At 36.5% G+C, this 26,540-nt stretch overlaps 1 protein-coding gene across 1 annotated transcript in view; it reads left to right on the plus strand.

Moving 5' to 3' along the window:
- NUP153 (nucleoporin 153) overlaps positions 1–26,540 on the plus strand; it is an 80,258-nt gene that overhangs the window by 20,428 nt on the left and 33,290 nt on the right. Inside the window, exons 2-11 of the mRNA XM_081247788.1 lie at positions 1,553–1,778; positions 13,106–13,354; positions 13,504–13,643; positions 13,725–13,853; positions 19,478–19,594; positions 19,681–19,725; positions 19,836–19,892; positions 22,358–22,504; positions 25,819–25,871; positions 26,151–26,277. Coding sequence (XP_081103914.1) covers positions 1,553–1,778; positions 13,106–13,354; positions 13,504–13,643; positions 13,725–13,853; positions 19,478–19,594; positions 19,681–19,725; positions 19,836–19,892; positions 22,358–22,504; positions 25,819–25,871; positions 26,151–26,277 — 1,290 coding nt within the window. The remainder of the gene's footprint in view (positions 1–1,552; positions 1,779–13,105; positions 13,355–13,503; positions 13,644–13,724; positions 13,854–19,477; positions 19,595–19,680; positions 19,726–19,835; positions 19,893–22,357; positions 22,505–25,818; positions 25,872–26,150; positions 26,278–26,540) is intronic.

Consider the following 26,540-nt stretch of genomic DNA (forward strand, 5'->3'; position numbering starts at 1 on the left):
GGTCTGGGGGGATCCCACATACAGCGGAGCGGCTGGGCCCGTGGGCCGTGGTCACTGGGCCTGCGCGTCCGGAGCCTGTGTTCTGCAACGGTAGAGGCCACAACAGTGAGAGGCCCGCGTACAGCCGGAAAAAAAAAAAGGGGAACAGTGAATTTGTGTTTTTCAGTAGTGAGTATTCTAGGGCTGCTGGCTTCATGTGTTGTTAGAGATCTCACACAATGTAGATCTGTTCAAAGTTTCTGTTTGGAGGAAAAGTAATTACTTTTTTCCCAGTTGTTACCTACAGCTTTTCAGATAATCAGGAAAATACTATTCAAGTGCTTATATCAGAGGTGTCCTCCATCTTTCCTATCGACAGAATTTTCAAGGCCTCTTTGTCTTGGGTTTGCTTTCAAGGTTTATGTGTTCTGCGTTAACTTTACCGTTTTTTTTTTTTTTGTACCTGGTGATTCATTCTTTCCCTTCCGTGACTTTCTCTCTGAAATCCTATTCTGTGAAGGGAATTGTTGCCTAAAACTGATTACCTCACCCCAGCTTGTTTCTGCTAATTTTTTTTCTCATTAGTAATAAAATTATCAGTGTATGTTTCTGTTAATATTTAGTAAATTGTGAAGTGCTTTTACATTACTTCATTTGATCTTCATTATAATTCCTATCAGGTAATAATAGGAGAGAGTGTTATTCTTATTTTACATAGAGTAAATCGTAGTACAGCCTACCAACCCCGAAGTCGATGCTTTTACTCTATCCTAGATATACCACAGCAGTCGTATTTGTACCTGGGCAAGTTACTTAACTTCATTGTCTCTCTTCATCTGTAAAGTGGCACGGTTAAAACCAATTTCATAAAATTATTGTGAGGATTAAATTGAATAATATGTTTAAACTGCTGAGAACAGTGTCTGTTCTATGATGAATGTTAATAATGCTGGTAGTTTTTATACCACATCTTTTTCTCTCTTTAAAAGTTACTGTAATAAAATTCTTGGTTTTCAGGCAACATTTGATATAACAAAATTTTACCATCAAAAAAAAATCTTAGATTATTTCTTGAGTTTATGTTGGATTAGTTGTCTTATTGCCTTTTAAAAAAATTCTAATTTTTATTTGTCTAAATTTTTGTTCTTAAAGAATGTGCAATAAAATATTTGAGGAAGCTGTTGAAGGTATTTATTGCTTCTTTTAATATGCTGGGATCAAGATGGATGCCTTTTGTCTGGGATTATAACATTTTAGTGCATATCTTATTACTAAATCTAAAATTTATATTGCTTAGTTGAAGACCTGTGGGAGCTTTTTAAAGATTAGAATAATATGGCCATTTGGGACAATTATTGGCTCATGGACATATGCATATGAAAGAAAGAAAAAGTAGGAATTTCATAAAGTATAGAATTCGTAAAATACATTACGTCAACATTAACTCACGTAACTGAAGTTTAGGAAACTTTGTTGGAAACAGTTGTGTTTTGCTTGGTTTGGCTTTCTGTAAATAGGTACTTATTTAAAAGATAAATTTCTAAAACTGCCTTACATGTTTTCCCGCCAACAGGGCATTCTCAGCAGGGTTACAGAATCTGTTAAGAACATTGTGCCAGGATGGCTACAAAGATACTTCCACAAGAGTGAAGATGTATGTAGCTGCTCAGCAGACACAAGAGAGATGGCACAGTGGCCGGAAAATAGGGAAGATGACCGTATAATATATGCTGATGAGGAGAACCCTAACATGCATGATGGGAGAATCACTCCTGAGCCAACAGTCAGTAATACAGAAGGTAAACAGAATGTGGATATTTTGTTGTGAATGATAGGTTTTCATGCCTTAATTTAAAATATGTTACCTGGCTATGGTAAATCTAATTGTGTAGTACAGAAACGATGTTGGAGGAGGGTGATGATCACCTTCAAATTAGAAATCTTTTTTATTTATCATCTTTGTTGTTTATTAAGGGAGGCTGAAATACTGTATCAGTTGAGAGTGCAAGCTCTGCTGTTAGACTTTGGGTTTGAATTTTCATACCACCAATTGTTAGTCATGTGGCTTTGGTCAAGATAATCTTTGTTCTCCTCTGTACCCATAGAAATGGTTTTGAAAAAAGTAAAGGTGAAGCCCTTTGAGTAGGTCGTGGCACTGAAGGAGCAGCGTGGCAGTGCTTCCCCCAGCACACGGACTTGGGTATGGTGTCACTGCAGTTGTCTCCAGTCCTCTGCAGCTAGCGCAGCTGGGCCACTTCATTAATCTTACCACTGAGTGACCCTGCATTTTAAATGCTTTTTTGGATCCATTTATGGTGTTTTTGTGGGGTTTACAAGTCTTAAATAGCTTCAGTGTAACCCATGAATGTGACGTATTTGGGAATATTACTTTGTCATTTCACTTTATTTTTTACAGCTTTAGTGAGATGTACTTCACATAACAATAGGACTCACCCATTTAAATTGTATAGTTCAGTGGGTTTTAGTATATACAGAGTTGTTCAGTCACCACAGTCAATTTTAGAACATTTTAATCACCATCCTTCCCTCCCCATCACCTCAAAATCCTATACCCATTAGTAGTCACTCCCCATCCCTACCCCTCCAGCCCTAGGCAACCAGCAATCTGTATACTGGACATTTCATATAAATGGAATCATAAAATATGTGGTCTTTTGTAACTGGCTTCTTTCACTTAGCATAATGTCTTCAGGGTTCATCCATGTCATAGCATGTATCAGAACTTCCTTTTTATTGCCAGGTAATAGCTCGTGGAATGGAGAAACTATATTTTATTTATCCATTCATCCGCTGATGGACATTTGTGTTGTTTCTACTTTTTGGGTATTATGAACAGTGCCAGTTTGAGTTGAATTGAAAGAGGTCTTCACATATTCTGGATATAAGCCCTTACCTGTATATGATTTGCAAGTATTTTCTCCTATTCTGGCTTCTTGATGGTGCCCTTTGAAGCACAAAATTTTAAATTTTGATGAAGTCCACTTTATCCCTCAAGTATATGTTTCTTTCAGTTTATATTTTTTTTCTTTCACTACATGTTTTACTTATAATTATAAAAAATTTTTTGAACTCTGAAATCTTGTCTTGCCTAAATAATTGATGTGGATGTGCCTATTAATTTTGGTATACTCAGTAACTTATTTTCCTGCCTGATTTGCTTATAAGGGAAAACTAGTGAGGGTGAAATGGGCTGAAAGAGTGATTCTTATTTGGGAGAAATGGCAAATCTAAGTTTTCTTAGTGATATTCAGTTTGGCTTAGTCTTCAAATCCTTGCTTATTTTTATTAGAGTAACTTAGGGAGTTTTAATATCTGTGCTCTTCAAGATTTCTTTCTAATATATTACCACCAACCATCTTGAGGTTTTATTTGTTAGATCTCTAAGGTGACTGCTTCTATATTGTTCTCTTTTCTGGACATCAAATGGGACCACAGCTTCCTTCTTTCTTTTGACTGGAGACTTTTAGTGTGCAGCAGCGTATATCTACAGTGACTGAAGCCTTCTTTTGCACCCTAATGAGTATGCTTGTGGGGATTAACTAACTTGAAGAATTTAATTCAGGTGTGAGATTAATGGCGTTTCTCATTTTATATCTGTAAAGTTCTTTTCTGTTTGTATTTTCATTGAAATTATGGAATTCAATGGTCTGCCAAGGTTAATTCCAACTTGGATTTTATTCATTATATTATTAGGTTTGTAAGGTAGCTTTTCTGTTACGTGTATATTACACACGCCTTTGTGAATAACTTCTAAATTTAAATTATTGTGGACATTTTCAAACTACAAAAGTAAGGAGGATAGTAGAACCTCCATGTACCTGTTACCCAGCTTCAAAGACAACCAGCTTTTGGCTGACTTTGTTTTCTTTATTCCCACATCTATTCACCTACCTTCTCAGTCTAACTCCCCTGATTATTTAGAAGCAAATTGTGAACAGCTTTCTGATATTAACTTCAAAAACTTGATGGCATTTTCCCTCTGTCTTGTCTAAGAGCTGACTCCTGCTCCTATCGTAAAATCTGTAAGTTCCAGGCAGTTCTCTTCACACAGTCTGCCTCCATCTTTCTCAAAGTATTTATTCAATAGTTGCAGTCACGTAATGTGTGACTACAGTACCATTGATAACTCCCCAGTATGATGACTATAGATCTTACTAGATGTAGCAAATCAGTTTATGTTTACTCTGTGAAACATTGCTCTTAAATTTGACAATGCATTCTCAAAACAACTTAGAGGGCTTCCTTGGTGGCACAGTGGTTCAGAGTCTGCCTGCCGATTCAGGGGACACAGGTTCGTGTCCCGGTCGGGGAAGATCCCACATGCTGCGGAGCGGCTGGGCCCATGAGCCATGGCTGCTGAGCCTGTGCGTCCGGAGCCTGTGCTCCACAATGGGAGAGGCCACAACAGTGAGAGGCCCGCGTACCGCAAAAAAAAAAAAACCCAAAAAACCCCCCCAGAAAAACAACTTAAGATATACTTGCTCTTAAAGTAGTGTAAAATTATCAAAAGCTTAAAATAATTTAGATATAACAGTCCTGAGGGTTGTTTACTAAATAGTAATTTTACCACTGTAACTTTTGTATTAATAGTAACTGGAGCTGGAGAGTATAGGACATTCTTCAAATAGCACAGTGCAGTATGACAGTTATAGAATCTGTGGCCCCTTTCAGATCTGTTGTCTGCAGCTGTGTGCTTATATGTACCTCCTTGTATTGACTGTCTTAATGATGGTGAGCCATTAGGTGTCTAGATTTCTTCTGCTAGGGTAATGAAATGGATCAGTGAGGAGAACCTCAAATAATGTACCTGTTAGATTTTTATTGATTCAGTAAGAGTTCAGGCCTCTGAGAGCCCCACGATGGCATATCTAATATGCTAGTCAGCAGTAGATTGAAGTTGTAGACCACATTGGCTGATTGATACTATGTGATCATAGGTGTACTCTTAGAAACTGGGCATTTATGGCTGATGTGAATCTGTAGATGATGTGGCCTTATTTAGTCTTATTATCCCAAAATGCGTCCTTCATTGGGCCTGATTTGGAGGTTAAGGAAGCTCTGTAAGTATAAAAAACTGGCATTGCTATTAGCAGCATACCTTCCAGTAGAAGTATATCATACTAGATTTCTTTTTTCTCTATAGCTTCTGTATATACTAGATTACTAAATGTCTGCCAATATCTAGAAAGTTGTCCTATCACTTTTATCCTATAGGATAAACTGCTGTAGGGATGAGAGAATGGGTAAGTGAACAGCACTTTTAGGATATAACATACTACAAAATTAGAATACTTAATACTCTAAGAAACAATTCAGCCTGTATGTGTATGAATCCTGACTGCAGAGAAATTGAAATATGATCATCTTTAGCTGCCAATAGGTTTAAATGCCAATACCAGCAGATTTCGAAGCTCCAGCCAGTTTCTGTCTTAACTTGAGCAAGCTTGATAAGAAATTATTACATATACATTAAATTCTAATTCCCCATTCCCCCTCCCCGCAAGCCCCTGGCAAACACCATTGTAGTTTCTCTGTGACTTTGACTACGTACCTCATATGAGTAGAATCATACAGTAATCTTTTGTGACTGACTTATTTCACTTAGCAGAATGTCTTCAAAGTTCATTCACATTATTGTAGCATATATCAGAATTTATTTCCTTTTTAAGGCTGAAGAATATTCACTGTATGTATTCACCACATTTATTTATTCATTCATCTGTTGATGGACACTTAACGTTACTTCCACCTTTGGCTCTTGTGAATAATGCTGTTAGGAACATGGTTGTACACATCTCTCTGAGACTCTGCTTTGAGTTCTTTTGGATATATACCCAGAATTGGAATTGCTGGGTCATACGGTAATTCTATTTTTAATTTTTTGAGGAACCACCATACTGTTTTCCACAGTGGCCGCATCCATTTTACATTTCCTCTCAACAGTGCACAAGGTTTCTAGCTTCTCCACATCCATGCCAACATTACTTTCTTTTTTTCTGATAGTAGCTGTCCTTATGAGTGTGAAGTGGTATCTCATTGTGGTTTTGATTTGCATTTTTCTGATGATTAGTGATGCTGAGCATCTTTTCATATGCTTTTGGTTGTTTGTATAGCATCTTTGGAGAAATGTCTGTTCAAGTCCTTTGCCCAGTTTTTAATCAGGTTATTTGATTTGTTGTTGTTGAGTTGTAGGAGTTCTTTGTGTGTTCTAGATATTAACCCCTTATCATATATATGATTTTCAAACATTTTCTACCATTCTGTAAGTTGCCTTTTTACTCTTGATTGTGTCTTAGTGCACAAAAGTTTTTAAGTTTTATATAGTCCCACATGTCTTTCTTCTTTTGTTGCCTGTCATATCTAAGAAATCACTGCCAAGACTAATGTCTTGAAGCTTTTCTCTGTTTTTTTTCCTATCAGTTTTATAGTTTTGGGTCTTACGTTAGGTCTTTAAAACAGTTTGGGTTTATTTTTGTATATAGTGTAAGATAAGGGTCCAGTTTCCTCCTTTTGCCTGTGGGTATCCAGTTTTCCCAAAATTATTTGTGGAAGAGACTGTCCTTTCCCCATTCATTGACTGGTCTTGGCACTGTATCAAGGATCATTTGACCATGTATGCAAGGGTTTATTTCTGGGTTCTCTATTCTTTTCCGTTGGTCTACCTGTCTGTCTGTATGCCAGCAGCATACTTTTGATTACTGTTTTGTAATAAGTTTTTGAAATCAGGAAGTGTGAGATCTCCAGTGTTGTTCTTCTTCAAGATTATCTTGGTTATAAGTGGTCCCTTGAGATTCCATAGGAACTTTAGAATGGATTTTTCTATTTTGTCCAAAAAAAGTCATTGGTTTTTTTTAAAGGAATTGCATTGAATCTGCAGATCACTTTGGGTAGTATTTACATTTTAACAACATTAGGTCTTCCAACCTAAGAACATGGGATGTCTTTCCATTTATTTACATCTTAAATTTCTTTCAGCGATGTTTTATAGTTTTCATCATGCAAGTCTTTCACTTCCTTCCTTAGTTAATTCCTAAGTGTTTTATTCTTTTTGAAGCTATTAATAATGGACTCATTTTCTTTATTTACTTTTTAGATTGTTCATTGTTAGTGTATAGAAACAAAACTGATTTTTGTATGTTGATTTTGTATTCTGCTACTTTGCCGAATTTGTTTATTCTAACACTTTTTTTTGGTGGAATATTTAGGGATTTCTGCGTATAAGATATATCATTTGAAAACATAATTTTACTTCTTCCCTTCCAATTTGGATGAATTTAGTTTCTTTTTCTTGCCTTATTACTCTAGCTAGAGTTTCCAATCCTGTGTTAAATAGAAGTGGGGAACGCAGGCATTCTTATCTTATTCCTGGTCTTGGAGGAAAATCAGTCTTTCACCATTAGGTATGATGTTAGCTGTTAGTTTTTCATATATATGGCTTTTGTTATGTTGATGTTTCCTTCTAGTCTTATTTGAGTGTTTTTGTCTGCACTTTTTTTTTAATATAATAGCACTTGGAAACTAAATAATCCAGAATTGTTTTGCATTGCTTAAGCTGGTAAATATTTTTGAAGACAAACTTTTAGAAAGATAGTATTGATACATAGAAGAAGATTACAGAGTAATTTCAAGTAGCAAATACAGTCAAGCACCACAGTAAAGAACAGCAGACTCTTCTTACTCATTGGGGACAGTTAATGTAGGGATGCAAGGAATCATTAATCATTAGGGAATTATTAATATAGTGTAGCATGTTAATAGGTGAAATGAGGTTGTAAATTGTTTCTTTCAGGTAGATACTAAATAGGCATTTGTTAAAACTTAAAAATCTATTGTTCTTTATTTCTACTTGTAATATGGAAACCACTGCTTAATATGTCAGTCATCCACAGACCAGAAATCATGTGTCATAGTGAAACAATAGAAGCATTTTTTAAAATGTGATTTTTCAAGTGATTTTTGACTAAATTATTTTGTAGAATATGGGTGGAGATTCTGGGTTCTGTTGTCTTCCTCTGAGAAGTATTGATTCTTGTTTCAGCAAGCAGTTGTTACTGAATGATCATTTTGAACTCTTAACATAGTTCTATGTTTTATTAATGTCCATCTGTGGAAAATCTAAGGTGTGTGTTAAGTCCCCTAAAGTGACAGGATTTAGCCTCCAAACTCTGTCTCCTCTGTGGCTTTTTAGATGGGTTTACTACAGCAGGTCTTGTTCTAGGACATGGCCCTTAGTCTCAAGGGAAAGCTCTTCTGGTATCTCAGCTGAATGCCAGGGTTATTTAAGGAGGTGTTTATGGGACCTCTAAATTCTGGCAGTCTTGGAACTTCACTGTCCTCAGCACTGCTTTTTTCCCCTAGCACTGATCAACCTTCTAGTAGCTGTTTTCTCAATTTCATAGCAGCTGCTGTTTGGTAAGCCTTAGGTGGTCTTGCTCTGTGTATGTATAGCCCGTCCACGCTCTGGACACTCCTGTGTAGACTTCTGGAGGCCCCTTTCTGTGTAGTTTTCTACTGTTCAATGCCCTTAATTCTGATTTCTGCCTACTGTATTTTGCTTTGACTCCACCTCTCTCTGCCAGGTCTGGAAATGTTCCTAGACAGCTGGGTAGCGATAGGGCTCACTGTGAGTTTTCCTTGTCCGTCTTCTGTTGTCTGAAAATTACTACCTCATGTATATTGTCCACTTTTATAGTTATTTACAGTAAGAAGGGCTAGTCTAGGGCCCCACTTATTCCAGCCTAACTGGAAGAGAGTCTTTTGGAAACTTGACAAATGATTCTAAAGTTCTTAAAAATACACCAGAAAATGAATAGAGAAATCCTGAAAAAGAGCAAGGGAAATGTGATGTAAGTCAGAGTAACTTTTACAAGCATTAAATGTGTTATAAAGGTATAGGATTTAAAACATTATGGTACTGGTATAGATATATATCGTTGGGGAAGGCCTCTTAGAATTTACTATGTGGTAGTGGTGGCTTCTCGATCAGTGAGGAAAAGATGGCTTACTTAAGATTATTTTATTTTATTTTATTTTATTTTATTTTATTTGCGGTACGCGGGCCTCTCACTGTTGTGGCCTCTCCCGTTGTGGAGCACAGGCTCCGGACGTGCAGGCTCAGCGGCCATGGCTCACAGGCCCAGCCTCTCCGCGGCATGTGGGATCTTCCCGGACCAGGGCACAAACCCGTGTCCCCTGCATCGGCAGGCGGACTCTCAACCACTGCGCCACCAGGGAAGCCCAAGAAGATTATTTTAGAATATAAACAGACTAGCCATTTGGAAAACAATGAAGCTAAATCATTCCCTCACTACTTCATCATAACTGATTCCATATGGAGTCAAGATTAAACCTTATATTGAAATAAAAGCAATACTGCCAAAAAGAAGAGAGTAAAATTTTTTATTTTTCAGTCTTGGAATGGTAGAAGTCTCTGTTAAAATACGTATTATTTTCTATATTACAAAGGACACCATCAAAAAAATAATGGTTTCAACCAACAGTGAAAAAAATTAGTTGTGATATTTCAGATCATGTCACACTAATCTTACTGATCAAAAAGAAACTAGATTGGACTAACTTTATTAGCAAGATAATAAAATATTAGTATATACTTATAGTTTATCAATGAGCAGTTAACAGAAGAAATATAAATGACCAGTGAATAGGGAAGGGTGCTCAATATGTCATTTAAATAAATGCAGATAGTAATGATGCCACTGGACACAGTAGATTGACAGAAATCAGAAAAGGTTATTATTATCCAGTATTGGAGAGCATGGGGGAAATATACATTGTCATTTACTATTTATGCAGTATAGCTTAACAGAAAACCTTTGGATCCACAGTATCTCTCATAAGCAAAAGTGAGCATGTACTCTGATCCAGTATGACAGGGCAGTTCCACAAATTATTGTTTATCCATTGATTCTCAGGATACCTTGCACTACTTAGGCTGCTTTATGGGCCCAATTTCAGACTTAGAGTCAGATTTTTTGTGGGTCACTTAGGCATATTTCTTAAATAATTTCTCCTCATGTTTCTCTTACATATTTAAAGAACCATGGATTTATCCAAAAAGAATACAAAGTCTGCAAGTATAAGTGCTTGTATGTTTGATAGAATATTGAGAAACAATTACATAAATAATTATGCTAAATCAGTCTGATAAAATAGAATGTGGTCTTCACATGGAATGTGCTCTGTATATGGAGACAAAATTATATGATAAATGAAAAAAACAAGTCACAGAACATAATGCATAAGCATGATTATGTGATTAGGGAAAATGTGTGTATGCATATAGAATGTCTGAGAGGATGTACAAATTTTTTTGAGATATAATTGATTTACAGTATTATGTTTCAGATGTACAACATAGTGATTCACAGTTTTTAAAGGTTATTCTCCCTTTATTGTTATTGTAAAATATTGCTTGTATTCCCTGTGCTGTACAATAAATATGTCCTTGTAGCTTATACATTTTATATGTAGTAGTTTGTATCTCTTACTATCCCTACCCCCGTCTGGTGCCCACCCACTTCTCTCTCTCTCCACTGGTAACTATTAGTTTGTTCTCTGTATTTGTGAGTCTGTTTCTTTTTTGTAATATTCATTAGTTTGTTCTGTTTTTTAGATTCCTCATGTAAGTGATATCATACACTGTTTGCCATTTGCTGACTTATTTCACTAAGCATAATAGTTTCTAATACTCTCCATGTCCATCCATGTTGATGCAAAATGGCAAAATTTCATTCTTTTTTATTGACTGAATAGTATTCCATTAGAGGATATACAAATTTAATAGGGGTTGTTTCTGGAGGGATGGACTTACCTTTTTGTTTTATGACTTTTTTTTTTTTTTAGCAGGAAGTTGAATGATATATTTATTTTAAAGAAGTGAAATGTTTTCAAATGTAGTTCATATAAACAAAAGAAAGTGCTAAGTAATAGAAAATGAGTATTACAGTTAATTTTTTGGATAATAGTTCTTATATATTAATAGATATGTATATGGCTTATAACTGGGAAAAAATTATTTTTTTTTTGAAAAAAACTTTTAGACTGATTTGCCAATTTATTACACTGGTAACTTAAACATGAAGAAATGGATTTCCTCATCCTTCTCTACCCCGTGATTAACAGCTAAGACTTGGGAGAAAAAGACACCTAGATTGAAATCTCACCTCAGTGCATCTTTAGCTGTATACCAAGCTTATCAAGATACTAAAATTCTCTGTGACTCATCTATAAACAACTGACCACAGCTAACTGACAGGATTTTGTGAGAGTCAAAGAAGTAAAGCAGATAGCACAATGTTTAGCACATAGTATGTATTCAATAACTGAAAGCTATTATTGTGATTCCATATGTACGTGGGCCCCTCAACCCCAACTTTAAATTATTTTTGGACTTTAAATTCCTGAAAATGGGATTGCTAACTATATTATGAATAGAGAAAGTGGCTGGGAACTTGGTAGCTGTAGTAATGATGTTCTTGCAAATACTGCAGATAAAAGTTAATTTGGAAGGGAGCAGGGGAAAGATGCAAATCCTAGTTTTATATTATTTCTGGGTAAAACCTGTGTGAATGTGCCTACTTAAGCTCAAGGCAAGGATCTCTGAGTAGTTTTGCTTAGCTAAGTTTGTTGAAGCCAAAGGACTTTATGCTAAACAGCCTGCCCTGACCCAGAGAGCAAACTAAAGCTATGATTTCTTATTCCTCATTGGCATAGCATTAGTGAGGGGCCCACAGTGCAGGCTTTGGTGGAGATTAACTGGAAGAGCCTGTCGTCTGCCAGTAAAATATTCCCTTAGGCAAGTCTCCTAGGAGGGGCAGTTTCTACTCTATCAGACTGATTTCTCCTTCTGTTTTCAAGACTGGGCTACTCTTGAAGTGGAAGGGGGTTGAGAGTGAGTATTCAAATTAAAGTTGCGGCTATAAGGGTTAGACTCTGTAGCCTATGAGTTCTGCTAACGTGAGGGTCATGCCTCATTCATTTTTGTGCCCCTGATGCCTCAACAGGGTTCTGCATTCAATATAATTATGAATATATGAATCCTCATAATTTTTCTTTACCTAATTGTCGCGTGTAGGAACACTACGCCAGTTTTTAAAACAAGTACACCTTTTTAGGTAGTTGCTTTGGAAATGTATGACCTGTGGTGTGAGTAATAAGGCATACCAAATGCCAAGCACTGGAGCTAAGCATTTTACCTTACTACTGAGTGAAGTCAATTTTGGAAACGGAGACTTCGACATTAAAGAATACAACTAAGATGGCACAGCTCATAGGTGACAGGGTTTAAAACTTGAACCCAAGGCTGCCTGACTTTTAATCACAAGAGAAAAGGCCTCGTATTAATTCGGCAAAACTCGGTGAACCGCCGCCCTTCAACTTGCAGTTCTCGGCAGGTTCCACCCGGAATTTAAGGCCTGCTTTACCAAGAAGAACCTCACCCTAAAGAGAACTGGACGGGAAAAGGTAAAACGTGGCCCCTGCGCAGGCTCAAACGTCCCTTCCTAATTCTTCCTTCCCTGCTCCTCGGGACGTCACGGCGGCAACTTTCTAGAGTCGGCAACGACTCTAGAATGCTCCTGCCCACTGTGAAGTCAAACGGGTGGAAGCTGTACCCCTCTGTGACGTGGACAACCTTCTCTTCCTAGGGCCTTTCCAACTTGGAAGCCAACACCACGCGCCTCGGCTTCTCGGGGATTCAAGCAGGAGTTTGCCAGATGTCAATATGGCCACTCTATGACTTTCTTATATAGCTTCTTCGCTTTTATTTTTCCATGAGCAGATTTTATTGTTTTTTCTCTTTCTTATTGAGCATGTTTTATAATACCAATTCAAGGGAAATCAAGAACTTTGTACTTTTAGAAGTGTATTTGATAATGAAGTATATTTTGACACTAGGTTAGGTAAATTTCAGTTAGTTGAAACTTTGGCTAAAGAATATCTTAAATTGGGCTTATGGGAGGCTTCAGTGTTTTTAATTGAAGCTATATTATACAGTATATTTTCTTGAAACAAACACTGTTTTGTTTTGACAGTGTATTGCTTTTTCTAAGTTGAGTATTCATAATATTAATGCTTTTCTTTTAAGAACCCTCAACAACTAGTACTGCTTCAAATTATCCAGATGTATTAACAAGGCCTTCTCTTCATCGGAGCCATCTGAGTCTCTCCATGTTGGAATCTCCTGCGTTACACTGTCAGCCCTCCACATCTTCGGCATTCCCAATTGGCAGTTCTGGATTTTCCCTCGTAAAGGAAATTAAAGATTCTACCTCTCAGCATGATGATGATAACATCTCAACCACCAGTGGTTTTTCTTCAAGAGCTTCTGATAAAGGTATTCTTGGCATTTGGTAGTATATAATTTTGGTAGTAAAAATAAATTTCATGGGATAATTTTTTCTAATTTGGTTGTCATTTTCAATTTATAAAAATATAGGCCTTGTAATCAGTGGCATTACTATGCATTGCATATTTTTGTTTCAGATATAGCTGTTTCAAAGAACACTTCAGTGCCACCTCTGTGGTCCCCAGAGGCTGAACGTTCTCATTCACTCTCACAGCACACCACCACCAGCTCAAAAAAACCAGCATTCAACTTGTCTGTCTTTGGAACACTTTCTCCTGTGAGTACTAATTTGATTTGATTTAACCACATTAGTTTTGAGTGTTTATTGCTTATAATTTATCATTATGTTTTTGTGCAGTCACTTGGGAATTCTTCAGTTCTTAAAACAAGTCAGCTTGGAGATTCTCCTTTTTACCCTGGAAAAACGACATATGGTGGGGCAGCAGCTGCTGTAAGACAGTCTAAACTACAAAACACACCCTATCAGGTTGGTTTGAAAGGGAGGAGGATTTGTAACCCTTTTTTTTTTTTTTTTTTATAATCAATAAGTAACTTGGCACTCAAATAGAGTTTTGGTTTAGTTATTCTTTAGTGAAATGATAGAACTCTGGATTACATTCTTTTCATTTAGGGGCTATATTAATATTATTTGAGACCTAAGGGAACATTTTATACATTATTTGTGATTTATTTCTTCATTCATTCACTCATTCATTTGTTCATTGATTTATTTATGGCTGTGTTGGGTTTTTGTTGCTGCACACGGGCTTTCTCTAGTTGTGGTATGTGGGCTTCTCCTGTTGCGGAACACGGGTTCTAGGTGCACGGGCTTCAGTAGTTGCATCACGCGGGCTCAGTAATTGTGGCATGTGGGCCCTAGAGTGCGCGGGTTTCTGTAGTTGTGGAATGCAGGCTCAGTAGTTGTGGCTTGCGGGCTCTAGAGCGCAGACTCAGTAGTTGTGGCGCACGGGCCTAGGTGCTCTGTGGCATGTGGGATCTTCCCCAGCCAGGGATCGAACCTGTGTCTGCCGCCTTGGCAGGTGGATTCTTTTTTTTTAATTTATGTATTTTTTGGCTGCGTTTGGTCTTTGTTGCTGAGCGTGGGCTTTCTCTAGTTGCGGCGAGTGGGGGCTACTCTTCGTTGCGGTGCGCGGGCTTCCCACTGCGGTAGCTTCTCTTGTTGCGGAGCATGGGCTCTAGGCACGCGGGCTCAGTAGTTGTGACTCGCAGGCTCTAGAGTGCAGGCTCTGTAGTTGTGGCACATGGGCTTAGATGCTCCGTGGCATGTGGGATCTTCCCAGACCAGGGCTCAAACCTGTGTTGCCTGCATTAGCAGGCAGATCCTTAACCACTGCACCACCAGGGAAGTCCGTGTGTGTGTGTGTGTGTGTGTGTGTGTTTTAGGAAGCATGATGATTAATTCCTTTTTTAAAAAATTGAGGTATAATTTACACGTAGTAAAATTTACCCTTTCCACGGTATTTGAATTTTAACTAAACACATACAGTTGAGTAACCACTTCTGCAATCAAAATACTGAATAAACATTTCCATCACCCCAGAATATTACCTTGTGTATCTCTAGTCAGCCCTTCTTCCTACTTCTACCTCTTGGCAACCACTGATCTGTTTTCTTTCCCTGTAGTTTTGTTTTTTCCCAGGATGTCATAAATTTAATCACATACTGCGTAGTTTTCTGAATGTGGCTTATTCTGCTTAGCATAGTGTATTTAAGATCAGTCTCTGTATTTGCATATATCAATAGTTAGTTCCTTTTTATTGCTGAGTTATTGTTTATCTGCTCACCAGTGAAAGGATGCTTGGGTTGTTTCTAATTTTTGTCCATTGTGAATAAAGCTGCTATAAACATTAATTTTCATTTCTCTTGGATAAATACCTAGAAGTTGGACTGCTGAGTCAGATGGTAAATATACATTAATTTTATAATAAACCATGAAAGTGTTTTCCAAAGTGGCTGCTACCACTTTGCATTCTCACCAGTATCATAAGTGTGTTCTGGTCAGCACTTGTTATCATCAGTGTTTTGTTTATTTCAGGCATTCTAATAGGCATGTAGTGATAACTCCCAACTCACTGTGGTTTTGCGTTTCCCTAATGACTAATGATGTTGGGCATCTTTTCATGTGCTTATTTACCATCAATATATCTTAGGTGAAGTACCTGTTCAAATCTTACTGCCCATTAAAAAAAAATCTATAAACATTTTTCACTGAGTTATAATTAATTTAGAATATTAGGTTTAGATGTGCAACATAGTGATTTGATATTTTTATACATTATGAAACAACTGCATTAAGACCAGTTACCATCCATCACCATGCAAAGTTGTTAAAATATTAATTACTGACTATATTCACCGTGTGTACATTACATCCCTGTGACTTATTTATTGTATAGCTGAAGTGTACACCGATTAATCCCCTTCACCTATTTTGTCTGTCCCTTTTGCCCATTTAAAAAAAAATTTTTTTCTTACTAGTGAGTTTTGAGAGTTCATTATTCAAGATTTAAGTCCTTTATTAGATATATGTTTTGCAAATATTTTCTCCCATTCTCTGGCTTGTCTGAACAATACCTTGTCAAGAGAAGTTTTTACTTTTGATGACATTCAGCATATTGTTTTTTCTTCCTTTTATGGTTCATGCTTTTGGTATCATATCTAAGAAATTTTTGCCTAACCCAAGGTCACAGACTTTCTTCTGTTCTCTTTTAGAAGCTTTATAATTTTAGGTTTTAATTAAGATCTGTGATTCATTTTGAGGTAAAATGTTTGTGTGTGGTATGAGGTGTGGATCAAGATTCATTTTTTTAACATACGGGTTTTCATTTTTTCTGGTCCTGTTGATAAGACTGTACTTTCTCCATTGAATTGCCTTTGCACCTTTTATGAAAATCAATTGACCATATAGGTGGCTCTATTTCTGGACTTTCTGTTCTTTTCTATTGATGTGTGTGTGTGTGTGCGAGTGCATATATATATACATATATATATATATATATATATATATATCTTTTGTCAACACTATCCTTTTGTCTTGATTCTTATATATTCTTATATTCTTATCTTTATATTAAGTTTTGAAATCAAGTAATCTGAGTTTTCCAAACCCCCCTTCCCCCGCCAAGATTGTTTTGGCTTTCCTAGTTCCTTTACTTTTTCATAATTTTAGAATTACCTTATCAGTTTCCACAAATCTGCTGGGATTCTGATTGTGATTACATTGAATCTAAAGATCAATTTGAGGAGAATATACATCTTAACAAAATTGAGTCTTCCAATCAGTGAACACAGTATGTCTCTCCATTATATAGGTCTTTTTATTTCTTTCATCAGTGTTTTGTAGTATTCATCACGCAGACCTTACACATATTTTGTTGGATGTATACCTAAGTATTTTATGTTATTTGGTATTAGTCAACAATAAATAGCCCGAATAGTCTATGCAGTAAATTGAATTCATAGTTAAAGTACTTTCCACCAAAGAAAACTTCAAGCCCAGATAGCTTCCCTGGCAAATTCTACCAAACATTTAAGAAAAAAAAATACCAATTTTATACAAACATTTCCATACAATAGGAAGGCATACTTCCCAACACATTTATGAGGCCAACATTACCCTGATATTAAACCAGACAAAGACATTACAAGAACTCTACAAACCAGTATTTCTCATGAATTACCTACACAAGCCTTTTCAACAGGTATTTGCAAATTGCACCCAGTATATATAAAAAGGATACTACATTATGATCAAGTGGGGTTTATCCTGGGAATGCAAGGTTGGCTCAACATTTGAAAATTAATGTGATCTATCATGGAAGCAAACTAAAGAATAAAAACTGAATGAACGTCTCCACAGATACATAAAACACATTTGACAAAATCAAACATCCATTCATGATAAAAATTTTCAGTGACCTAGGAATAGATGGGAACCTACTCAACCTGATAAATTTTATCTACGGAAAATCTTCGGCTAGCATCGTACTCATGGTGAAAGCTTAGTATTTTCTTCCTAAGATCAGGAAGAGAACAAGGATGCCTGCTGTCACCGCTACTGATCAGTGTTGTGTTGCAAGACCTAGCCAAAGCAAGAATACAGAAATACAAGGCACCCTGACTAGAAAGGAAGAAGTAAAAATGACTCCTATTCATAGACAACGTGCTTATCTACATAGAAAACCTTAAGAAACGCCAAAAAAAAGTTGTCAGAACTTACAAATGAGTTTAGCAAGGTCACAGAATAAAGGTCAACATACAAAATCAGCTGTATTTACATACATATATTAACAGAACAATTGGAAATTGATTAATTTTTGAAAAACATCAATTTAAGGTAAATTGCATCATTCTGTGCTTTGTCCCAAGAGTTACTTGATCATAAAAGTCCAGTTTCATGTGTATGTTGTCATGGTGCTTACATAACAGGTTTTGACCTTTTAAAGATGGAGGTGTAATAATACTTTAAGCCTGTAGGCTTTTGGTAGGCTTTTGGAGAGGGAGATCCATTTGAAGATGACAATCCATGATATAGAAGTGACACAAAAGCCAGTATATATGAAGATTGTGTCTTGTCCTTAAGAGTAGTTTCTTTCCTAAGTAGAGGATGCTTCTATATGTAATTGACAGTAATTATGAGTCTTACTTCTGAGTGTGTTGTTCATTAAGGGCAATATTTTGTTATTTAAAGTGTTAACTGGATGTTGGAGTTAAACAGGGAGTTTTTTCTAGAGCTTAAACTGGATCATATTACTCTTTTTCGCAAAATTTTTACAGTTAAAATAGTTCAGCGTGTATTAGAAGATAAGATGAAGCATGCCTGTGATTCATGGAATAGTCCAAATCAGAGTATATTTCTGCTATTTCCTCCTCTGTTTCTTGTATCACATCCTGTACTTTTTAATGCTGAGTCCTGACATACCCTTAGAATCCTTGTCAGCATGAGCTTCCAACTGTTCATCATTGATATTTGGGGTTAAATCTATTTCCTATTCCTTTCCTAGGGTGTTAGAGCTGGGAGGTATATTAAAGATTCTCTAATTCAGTTCCATTTTATTGATTTGTGAATTGAGGCCCTGAGAGTCCAGTGACCAGCAGAATCCAATGACAGACTGTCATGTTTTCCCCAAGGATTTTAATGTTGCCTCATGTTTGCCAAAGCCTCTGGCCTGAACAGCAGTCCTAAACAGTGCACCAAGTTCTTAATAAAACTAACGTAGAATATTGCAGCTACTCTGAAAATAAAATGAATATTGGTATCAGAGAAACTTATTTAAAGTAGTTATTATGATTCAAGTTTTCAGATATTATGAGCTGTTTATAGAAACTGAGTTATATTTTGAATGTGAGCATATATATATTTTTTTATATTAAGCATTTCCAGACTACATCTGTGGTAGTCACTTGGCTATTGGAATGTTATAATGCGTTCATGACAAAAGGAAGTGTTTCTATTAGAATTTGTAAACACTGCATGTGTGTTAAAGGGTACATGTTTATTCTTTATAAGGATTTTTCCTTAACTCCAATTTTAAGAACATTTAAAAGTCAGTTGTTAAGAAATAGCCTGAGTATTTAAAATTTTTCTTATATTAAAGTTTGAGAAATAAGTCAGTTTAAAATTTTTAATTTCCATTTCAGTAAAAGTTTACAGCCTTGTTGAGCTATCTGGGACGTTACTATAGTTAGAAGTTGTTTAATACCAAAAATAATGAATACTAATGCAGTTCTCATTAGTGTTCTTCGATTTAAATATCAGGGATAAATTGATCCAGGTGATACGATAACTTTTTACCAGTTGTCTCATTCTTCACATTTGACGTAGCTGACGGGTCTTTAGAGGAGCGTGTGCCATCTTGTCATTTTTATCTGATGGTAAAAGTAATTTCTCAGAGGATTGAATGGTCAGTAAAGGCATAAAGAAAAAACGTTGAACATGAGCTTAGTGATACCACCCAGAGATAAGTTGCTGTTAACAGTTAATCCTGTTTCACTTCTCACATTCATTCTATTTTGTAAATACTTTCATTTCCTGAAATGTGTGCTTCAGAGTTTACGGTTCCAACAAATAACTCAAGGTTTACATTATAGGCACCAGTCAGAAGACAGATGAAAGCTAAGCAACTGAACGCCCAATCCTGTGGTGTGACTAGTTCAACAGCTCGGAGGATATTGCAGTCTTTAGAGAAGATGTCAAGCCCTCTAGTGGTAAAATTTTTAAATCACAAATTCAGAATTGTAACAGAATTTCAGTTTAGTGAAAAATCTTAATTTTGTTATTTCAACATTAACAGGATGCAAAAAGAATTCCATCTGTTTTTACTTCTCCTCTGAATGCCGTAAGTTGACTTTTAAATCTTTTTAGGAGATAATATTTTTATATATTGGTGATGAGAGTCATATTTTTTCAAAGTTTTCCATCTATTCTAATAGTGTTTTATTTTTTCAGCCTCTTGATAGGAGTGGGATAGATACCACCACAGATTTTCAGACCAGAAGGGAAAAGGTAAGACTTCTTTAGCATTTATTTAAGGTATTGGCAGTTTTGTTGTATTTATTTATTTATTTTTTGCGGTACGCGGGCCTCTCACTGCTGTGGCCTCTCCCATTGCAGAGCACAGGCTCCAGACGCGCAGGCTCAGCGGCCATGGCTCACGGGCCTAGCTGCTCCGCAGCATGTGGGATCTTCCCGGACCGGGGCATGAACCCGTGTCCCCTGCATCGGCAGGCAGACTCTCAACCACTGCGCCACTAGGGAAGCCCTATATTTATTTTTAAGTTGGCAAATATACAAATTGACTTTAATTGATAGTCATTAGGGAACATGTTTGAAAAAATAGATTTTTTTTTTGGACATTGTAACCTCTTGTGAGGGCCTTACCACATGCTGTATATGTAGTAGATGCTCAGTGAATATTTCTTGGTTATTTGGCATTTCCATCTTCAGTATCCTGGCAGTCTTTTTTTTTTAACTTTATTTATTTTTAAAAATTTTGGGGGGTATAGGTGATTTACAGTGTTTTGTTAGTTTCAGGTGTATAGCAAAGTGAATCAGTTATACATATGTCCACTCATTTTTTAGATTCTTTTCCCATATAGGCCATTACAGAGTATAGAGTAGAGTTCCCTTTGCTATACAGCAGGTTCTTATTAGTTATCTATTTTATATATTCCTGTCAGTCTTTATACCTTTTGATAAATGAAAATAAGAGTGAACGGAGTTTGACGTTTTTATTAATTAGAAGTTCAGTGAACTAAAGCCCTCATTGAACATAGTTATCTTTGTAAATTTTCCTCATAAACATTATGTCAAATTTGTTATGTGTGATGGGATTTCTAGTTGGCATATCTTCCATCAGTCAGCCAATGTACTGTTCCAAGATCGCAGAGCTAATAAAAAATATAATATAGATTATACATTGATAACCTTTTTTAGTGTATTCTATTTGGTTAAAATTAGCTTTGGAGGTTACTGTGGGGGAAAAAAATGCTTGATAGTTAGAGTTAAAGAGGTATCTTTTTTGTCAGTTATACTTGTGGCTAGTTAAATTTCCTTCAGGGGAAGCAGATTCCCAGATCATTGCTTGTGAAAGCATTTATTATGACCCCAAGTTCCCCCAGCAGTAATTGATTAAAATTATCATAAATCTCTGAATTAATTGTGGTAACTATATTCAAGATATTGGTAAATTATAATTATTGTTATGAAATTCTGAAAGCTTAATTGAGTTTTTTCTTGGGATAGCATTGCTTCTCAGTTTTCCGTAGTACCCAGACATTTGTAATAAGGCAAGAGAGAATTCATTATTGGCTGCTGTGATGGGATTAATTTAGGCCATTAGCTGCTTTTCTCAGACTCACTTATATCAGATTGCTTAAAAAGACGTAAAATTAAAAAATTGTGCCATAAGAGAAGTTCTCATCAATAAAAATTTTATTAATGGTTGAGTATAGTATCAATAAAATTTTGGTAACGGGTGCTAGGAAGTATAAAGACCAGAATACAGTATTGTAGTTCAGGTTGTACGGTTATAATCAGAACAGTCTACAAAATAGACTTGTTCATTGAATTATAGGATCAGCACATTTGTGATGAGGATTTAGGGAAGAGATAGTAACTATACAGAGGCTTTGCCCTGGAAACCAATGTTGTTCACAGCTGCTGCTGGGTGAAAGGACTGTATTCATAGTATTACAGTCTTTGGACAGAGTAGAAGCTCTTGGCTTTATAGGCGTCTTATACCAACAGGATTTTTAGTGTGTTTCAGTGTACCAAAAGAATGTTGACAAAACACTTGTGTACTTAGATAATGAAGCCAGTTCATCTTAAGATTTGGAATTCTTCACAGTGCTTTACTAATTAGACTTAAATTGTATGACTTTTGATTTGGTTTTTAAATAAAAATGGAAGAAAATTTACTTGGAGAGAGATTTGCTCATTTTTTAGCAATTAAGATATTTTCATAGCTAGTTAAAAAATACAGCTGAAGAGAATGTAGATAGTAATTTGGGGAAAATGTGGCAAAATCAGTTTTATGTTTGAATAAACATGTATGTATGTTTATCAGTTTTATGTATGAATCAGTTCATATGTTTGAAGTTCATCCTGTAAAAGCTTAGATTATTCAAAAGGCTCTGCAATAGTTTCCATTTTGTGTGTGTCACATGTGTGTGAAAAGGCATTAAGTCTAGAATAAAATAGTCTGTGAAACTGTTTTGAAATTATATGTGTATATGTAGGTATATGTCTAAATAAATAAGTACATACATAAATTAATAATATAAATACACACACCCTTGGTTCTTTACTTTCAGTTTTTCCTCCTAGTATTTGTTTGCACCTACTGGGTATTTCTCTAGGAAGTACTCATAGTCTCTGGGTTACATTCGCTATTGTCAAATAATTTTTAGATATACATCGCTGATACATGAAAATAAAAGTTTGTCTTTTGATTTCTGCCTGTCTGTAAGGTGGACTCTCAACACCCCCCTGTTCAGAGACTCGTGACCCCAAAACCAGTTTCCATAGCAGCAAATCGAACTGTTTATTTTAAACCATCTCTGACCCCATCTGGTGAATTAAGGAAGACTAATCAAAGAATAGATAAAAAGCACAGTGTGAGTATGTGTTTATTTTCACTAGTCTTTGAATATTGATTTCAATGAATAAGAATAAGTAACATAGAGTACCAGTAACCTACTATTGCAGTCTAGCAACTAGATAATGCATAAAGTTTGTGAAGTAGTGATGATTACGGAGTGGTATAGCTTTAAATGGTTGGCACCTTGGTCAAATCCTAAATTAGTGTTTACTGGTAAACACTAGTATATATTCATTGTTTGGATTACATAATTTTGCCACACTAGCTTTATTTGTGTGTTTTGTTTATGTTATTGAACTATCTGGAAATAGATTGGAGACACCACGCCTGTTCACCCCAAACTACTCTGGTATCGATCGCCCGTGTCGTCATGTCTAAGCAGATCACTGTCAGTTCCTGCCTAATAGTATCTAATAGCTATAGTTCATATTCATATGTTATTTATAGCTGCTTGGGGTGTTTCTGTTTTGCCATACCATGCATCTTGTGGGATCTTAGTTCCCCAACCAGAGATTGAACCCAGGGCCCAGGCAGTGAAAGCACAGAGTCCTAACCACTGGGCTGCAAGGGAATTAATTCCCTATGGCTACTTTTTTGAGCCAGAATCCAAACAGGTTTCACATATTACTTTTGGTTTTGTCTTTCTAGACCTCAAATCTTCATGCTCACCACATTGGTTTTGTTTTTAAATAACTTCCTTATTGAGATATAATTCACATACCTTGCCATTCACCTATTGATTTAAAGTTTACAGTTCAGTGGTTTTAGTATATTCACAATTGTCCATCTACCACTACAGTCAACTTTAGAACATTTTCATCACCATCCCCTCCCCCTCACCCAAATCTCACATCCGTTAGTAGTCACTTTCCACCTCTACCCCTCAAGCCCTAGGCAACCACTAATCTGTCTCTATAGGTTTGCTTATCTGGACATTTCATATAAATGAAATCTTAAAATAAGTGGTCCTTGGTGTTTGGCTTATTTCACTTATGTTTTTGAGGTTCACATCATATATTAGACCTTCAGTACTTTTCTTTAAAATTTTTTTTTTTTTGCGGTACGCGGGCCTCTCACTGTTGTGGCCTCTCCCGTTGCAGAGCACAGGCTCTGGACGTGCAGGCTCAGCGGCCATGGCTCACGGCCCAGCCACTCCGTGGCACGTGGGATCTTCCCGGACCGGGCACGAACCCACGTCCCCTGCATCGGCAGGCGGACTCTCAACCACCGTGCCACCAGGGAAGCCCAGAACTTCAGTCCTTTTTATGGCTGAATAATATTTAATTGTTTGGATATACCATGTTTATCCATTCATCAGCTGAGGGACATTTGGGTTGTTCTCACTTTTTAACTGTAATGAATAAATACTGCTGTGAGCTTTTGTGTGCAAGTTTTTTTGTGGACATAGGTATTCATTTCTCTTGGGTCTTAGAGCTTGGAGTAGAATTGTTAGGCACATTGGTATTTGAAAAGGCCAGGTCAGTTGTCTTATATGATGTGTCTTGTATCCTGGGTTTGTCTGTTTTCCTGTGTCATTTAACTAAAGTGTATTTTTTTGTATTTACATAATATCTTCCTATTTGTGCCTTTGTTTATGTTTAATTTCATTCAATCTTCATAACTCAATTTCTTGAAAATTTTCAAACTGAAGTTGAAAGAATAGTACAGTATTTACCCATTTCCTTTAACTTGACTCACCAGTCTTTAACATTTTGTCATATTTGCTTTATCAAACTTTAAAAAAATGATTTGAGCATAATTTTGGACTTGGAAGAAAAATCTTAAGAACTCCACATTTTACGACATTTCCTTCATGTTTTTCTGTGTTTTCTACAAACAAGGAATTCCCTCACATAACTGCAGAACAATTACCCAAACCAGAAAGAAACTTGACATCGGTACAGTACTATTATTTACAGATTTTATTTAGATGCCAGTTGTCCCAAAAGAAAGAAAATGCAAGATCATGTCTTGCACTTAGTTGTCATATCTCTTTATCTCCTTTAGTCTACAACAGGTTTTTAGGGGTTTTTTATTTGTTTTTTGGTATTTCATAACATTGATAGTTCTGAAGAGTAAAGTAAGCTGCGTTGTTTGACGTCTCCTCATGATTAGACTCCGGTGTGGTACTTTTGGTAGTAATACCACAGAATAGAGTCTGAACTCTTCTCAATGTGTCGTATTAGGAGGCATGCTCTACCAGCTTGTCCCACTCCTGACACTGTGATAACTAGTTAAGGTGGCATCAGTGGGATTTCTTCATTGTGAAGTTACTGTTTTACCTTTCGTAATTAATAAGATAACTTTGAGAGGATAAATATCTTTTTCACCCACCAGTGTTAGCATTATTTTTTTTATTTTTTATTTTTTTGCGGTACGTGGGTCTCTCACTGTTGTGGCCTCTCCCATTGCCAAGCACAGGCTCCGGACGCGCAGACTCAGCGGCCATGGCTCACCGGCCTAGCCGCTCCGCGGCATGTGGGATCTTCCCAGACCAGGGCACGAACCCGTGTCCCCTGCATCAGCAGGCGGACTCTCAACCACTGCGCCACCAGGGAAGCCCTGTTAGCATTATTGATGATATTTGCCTGAATCTGTTATTTGTAGATGCCAAATGGTGGCTTTCTAATTACACTATTTCTTCTACCTTTATGAAGTTGGTTTTCTACTGTAGGAAGTTTACTTTTCTCTTTTTGTGTGTGTATTTCTCTATTTAAGTCAGTGTGAATTCTTATATTTCATAAGATTATAATCTTTTACTAGCATTATTTATTTTGATGCTCATATTGTCCCATATTTGGCCTTTGAACTGGCTCCTGTGTGTCCTTTTAATATTTCCCCTTCATTTTTCAAGCACTTAGTTTCTTTTTGATACTATAAAACAACCCAGGCTCATCTTGTGAGTTTTCAGCCCCAGCCCTGTAATCAGCCATTTCTCCAAGGAACCCTGATTCCTTTAGATGGAGGAATTCTTAAGTTGCAGAGAATCATTTCAAAAGGAATATCCTTATAAATTTGATTGCACATTTAATAGGCCATAATGAGAGATAAGTAAAAGTATTTTTGTGGTGGTAAGTGTATTAAATTTGTCCACTGCTGTTTTGTTGAAAGGACAGTTGTGTTTAGTGATAGTTTATGTGTATAATCACAGTGTATGTAGCTCTTGGTCATCATTTTGGAGACAGGGTATAGGTTGCAGATTTTAGGATTCACTAACTAAAAAAATCATTAAATTCCTGATTCCAAATATTAAAATTCACAGATAGAAGGGTGGTGCTAAGAAAATTAAATAAGCAAGCATGTAAATACGTTGCGTTTATTCTTTCCTAGACTGGATATGAAAAAAATAGGACACCAGGACAAAATAGAGAACAACGAGAAAGGTAATGTCATCCTTATAGTGAAGCTTCTTTATACTCATTTGTAAGGTCTGTATTTGATTTGTATCTGCCTTTTTGAAGATTAAGAAGGTTAAAAAAATAGAAACCACACACACACACACACACACACACACACAAATCTGTCAGCTTTTAAAATCACATTCAGCTGAACATTTATTTTCTCAGTTGTTAGCAGTTCTAATTTTTCGGTGTTCAATTAGTTAACAAGTTATGGACCAGAGTAATACATCATTGGTTTTAATTTTCTTTTTCTTTGCCTAGCGGCTTTTCTTACCCAGATTTCAGTGTGTCTGCAGCCAATGGTTTGTCTTCTGGAGTAGGTGGTGGAGGTGGGAAGATGAGGCGAGAGAGGACGCGCTTTGTGGCATCTGAACCTCAAGAGGAGGAGGTAGGGTTGTACTCTTAACGTGTGTTCTGAAGCATCGTAATACCTTGAAGTTTATTATTAAAAGCTTTGGTGTGGTGGTGAGGGGGAGACCTGGAGGTCCCCTGGAGGGGTGGGGTTTGGGGAGACCCAGCACAAGAATAATCTGCCATTGAAACAGTTCCTTAGAAGTGTGTGTGTGTGTGTGTTAAGCTGTCAGGCTTTTTTTTTTTTTTTAATAATTTTTGGCTGCGTTGGGTCTTCGTTGCTGCGCGGGCTTTCTCTAG

Source organism: Mesoplodon bidens (assembly GCF_964165515.1).
Source record: "Mesoplodon bidens genome assembly, chromosome: 10".
Classification (NCBI taxonomy): domain Eukaryota; kingdom Metazoa; phylum Chordata; class Mammalia; order Artiodactyla; family Ziphiidae; genus Mesoplodon; species Mesoplodon bidens.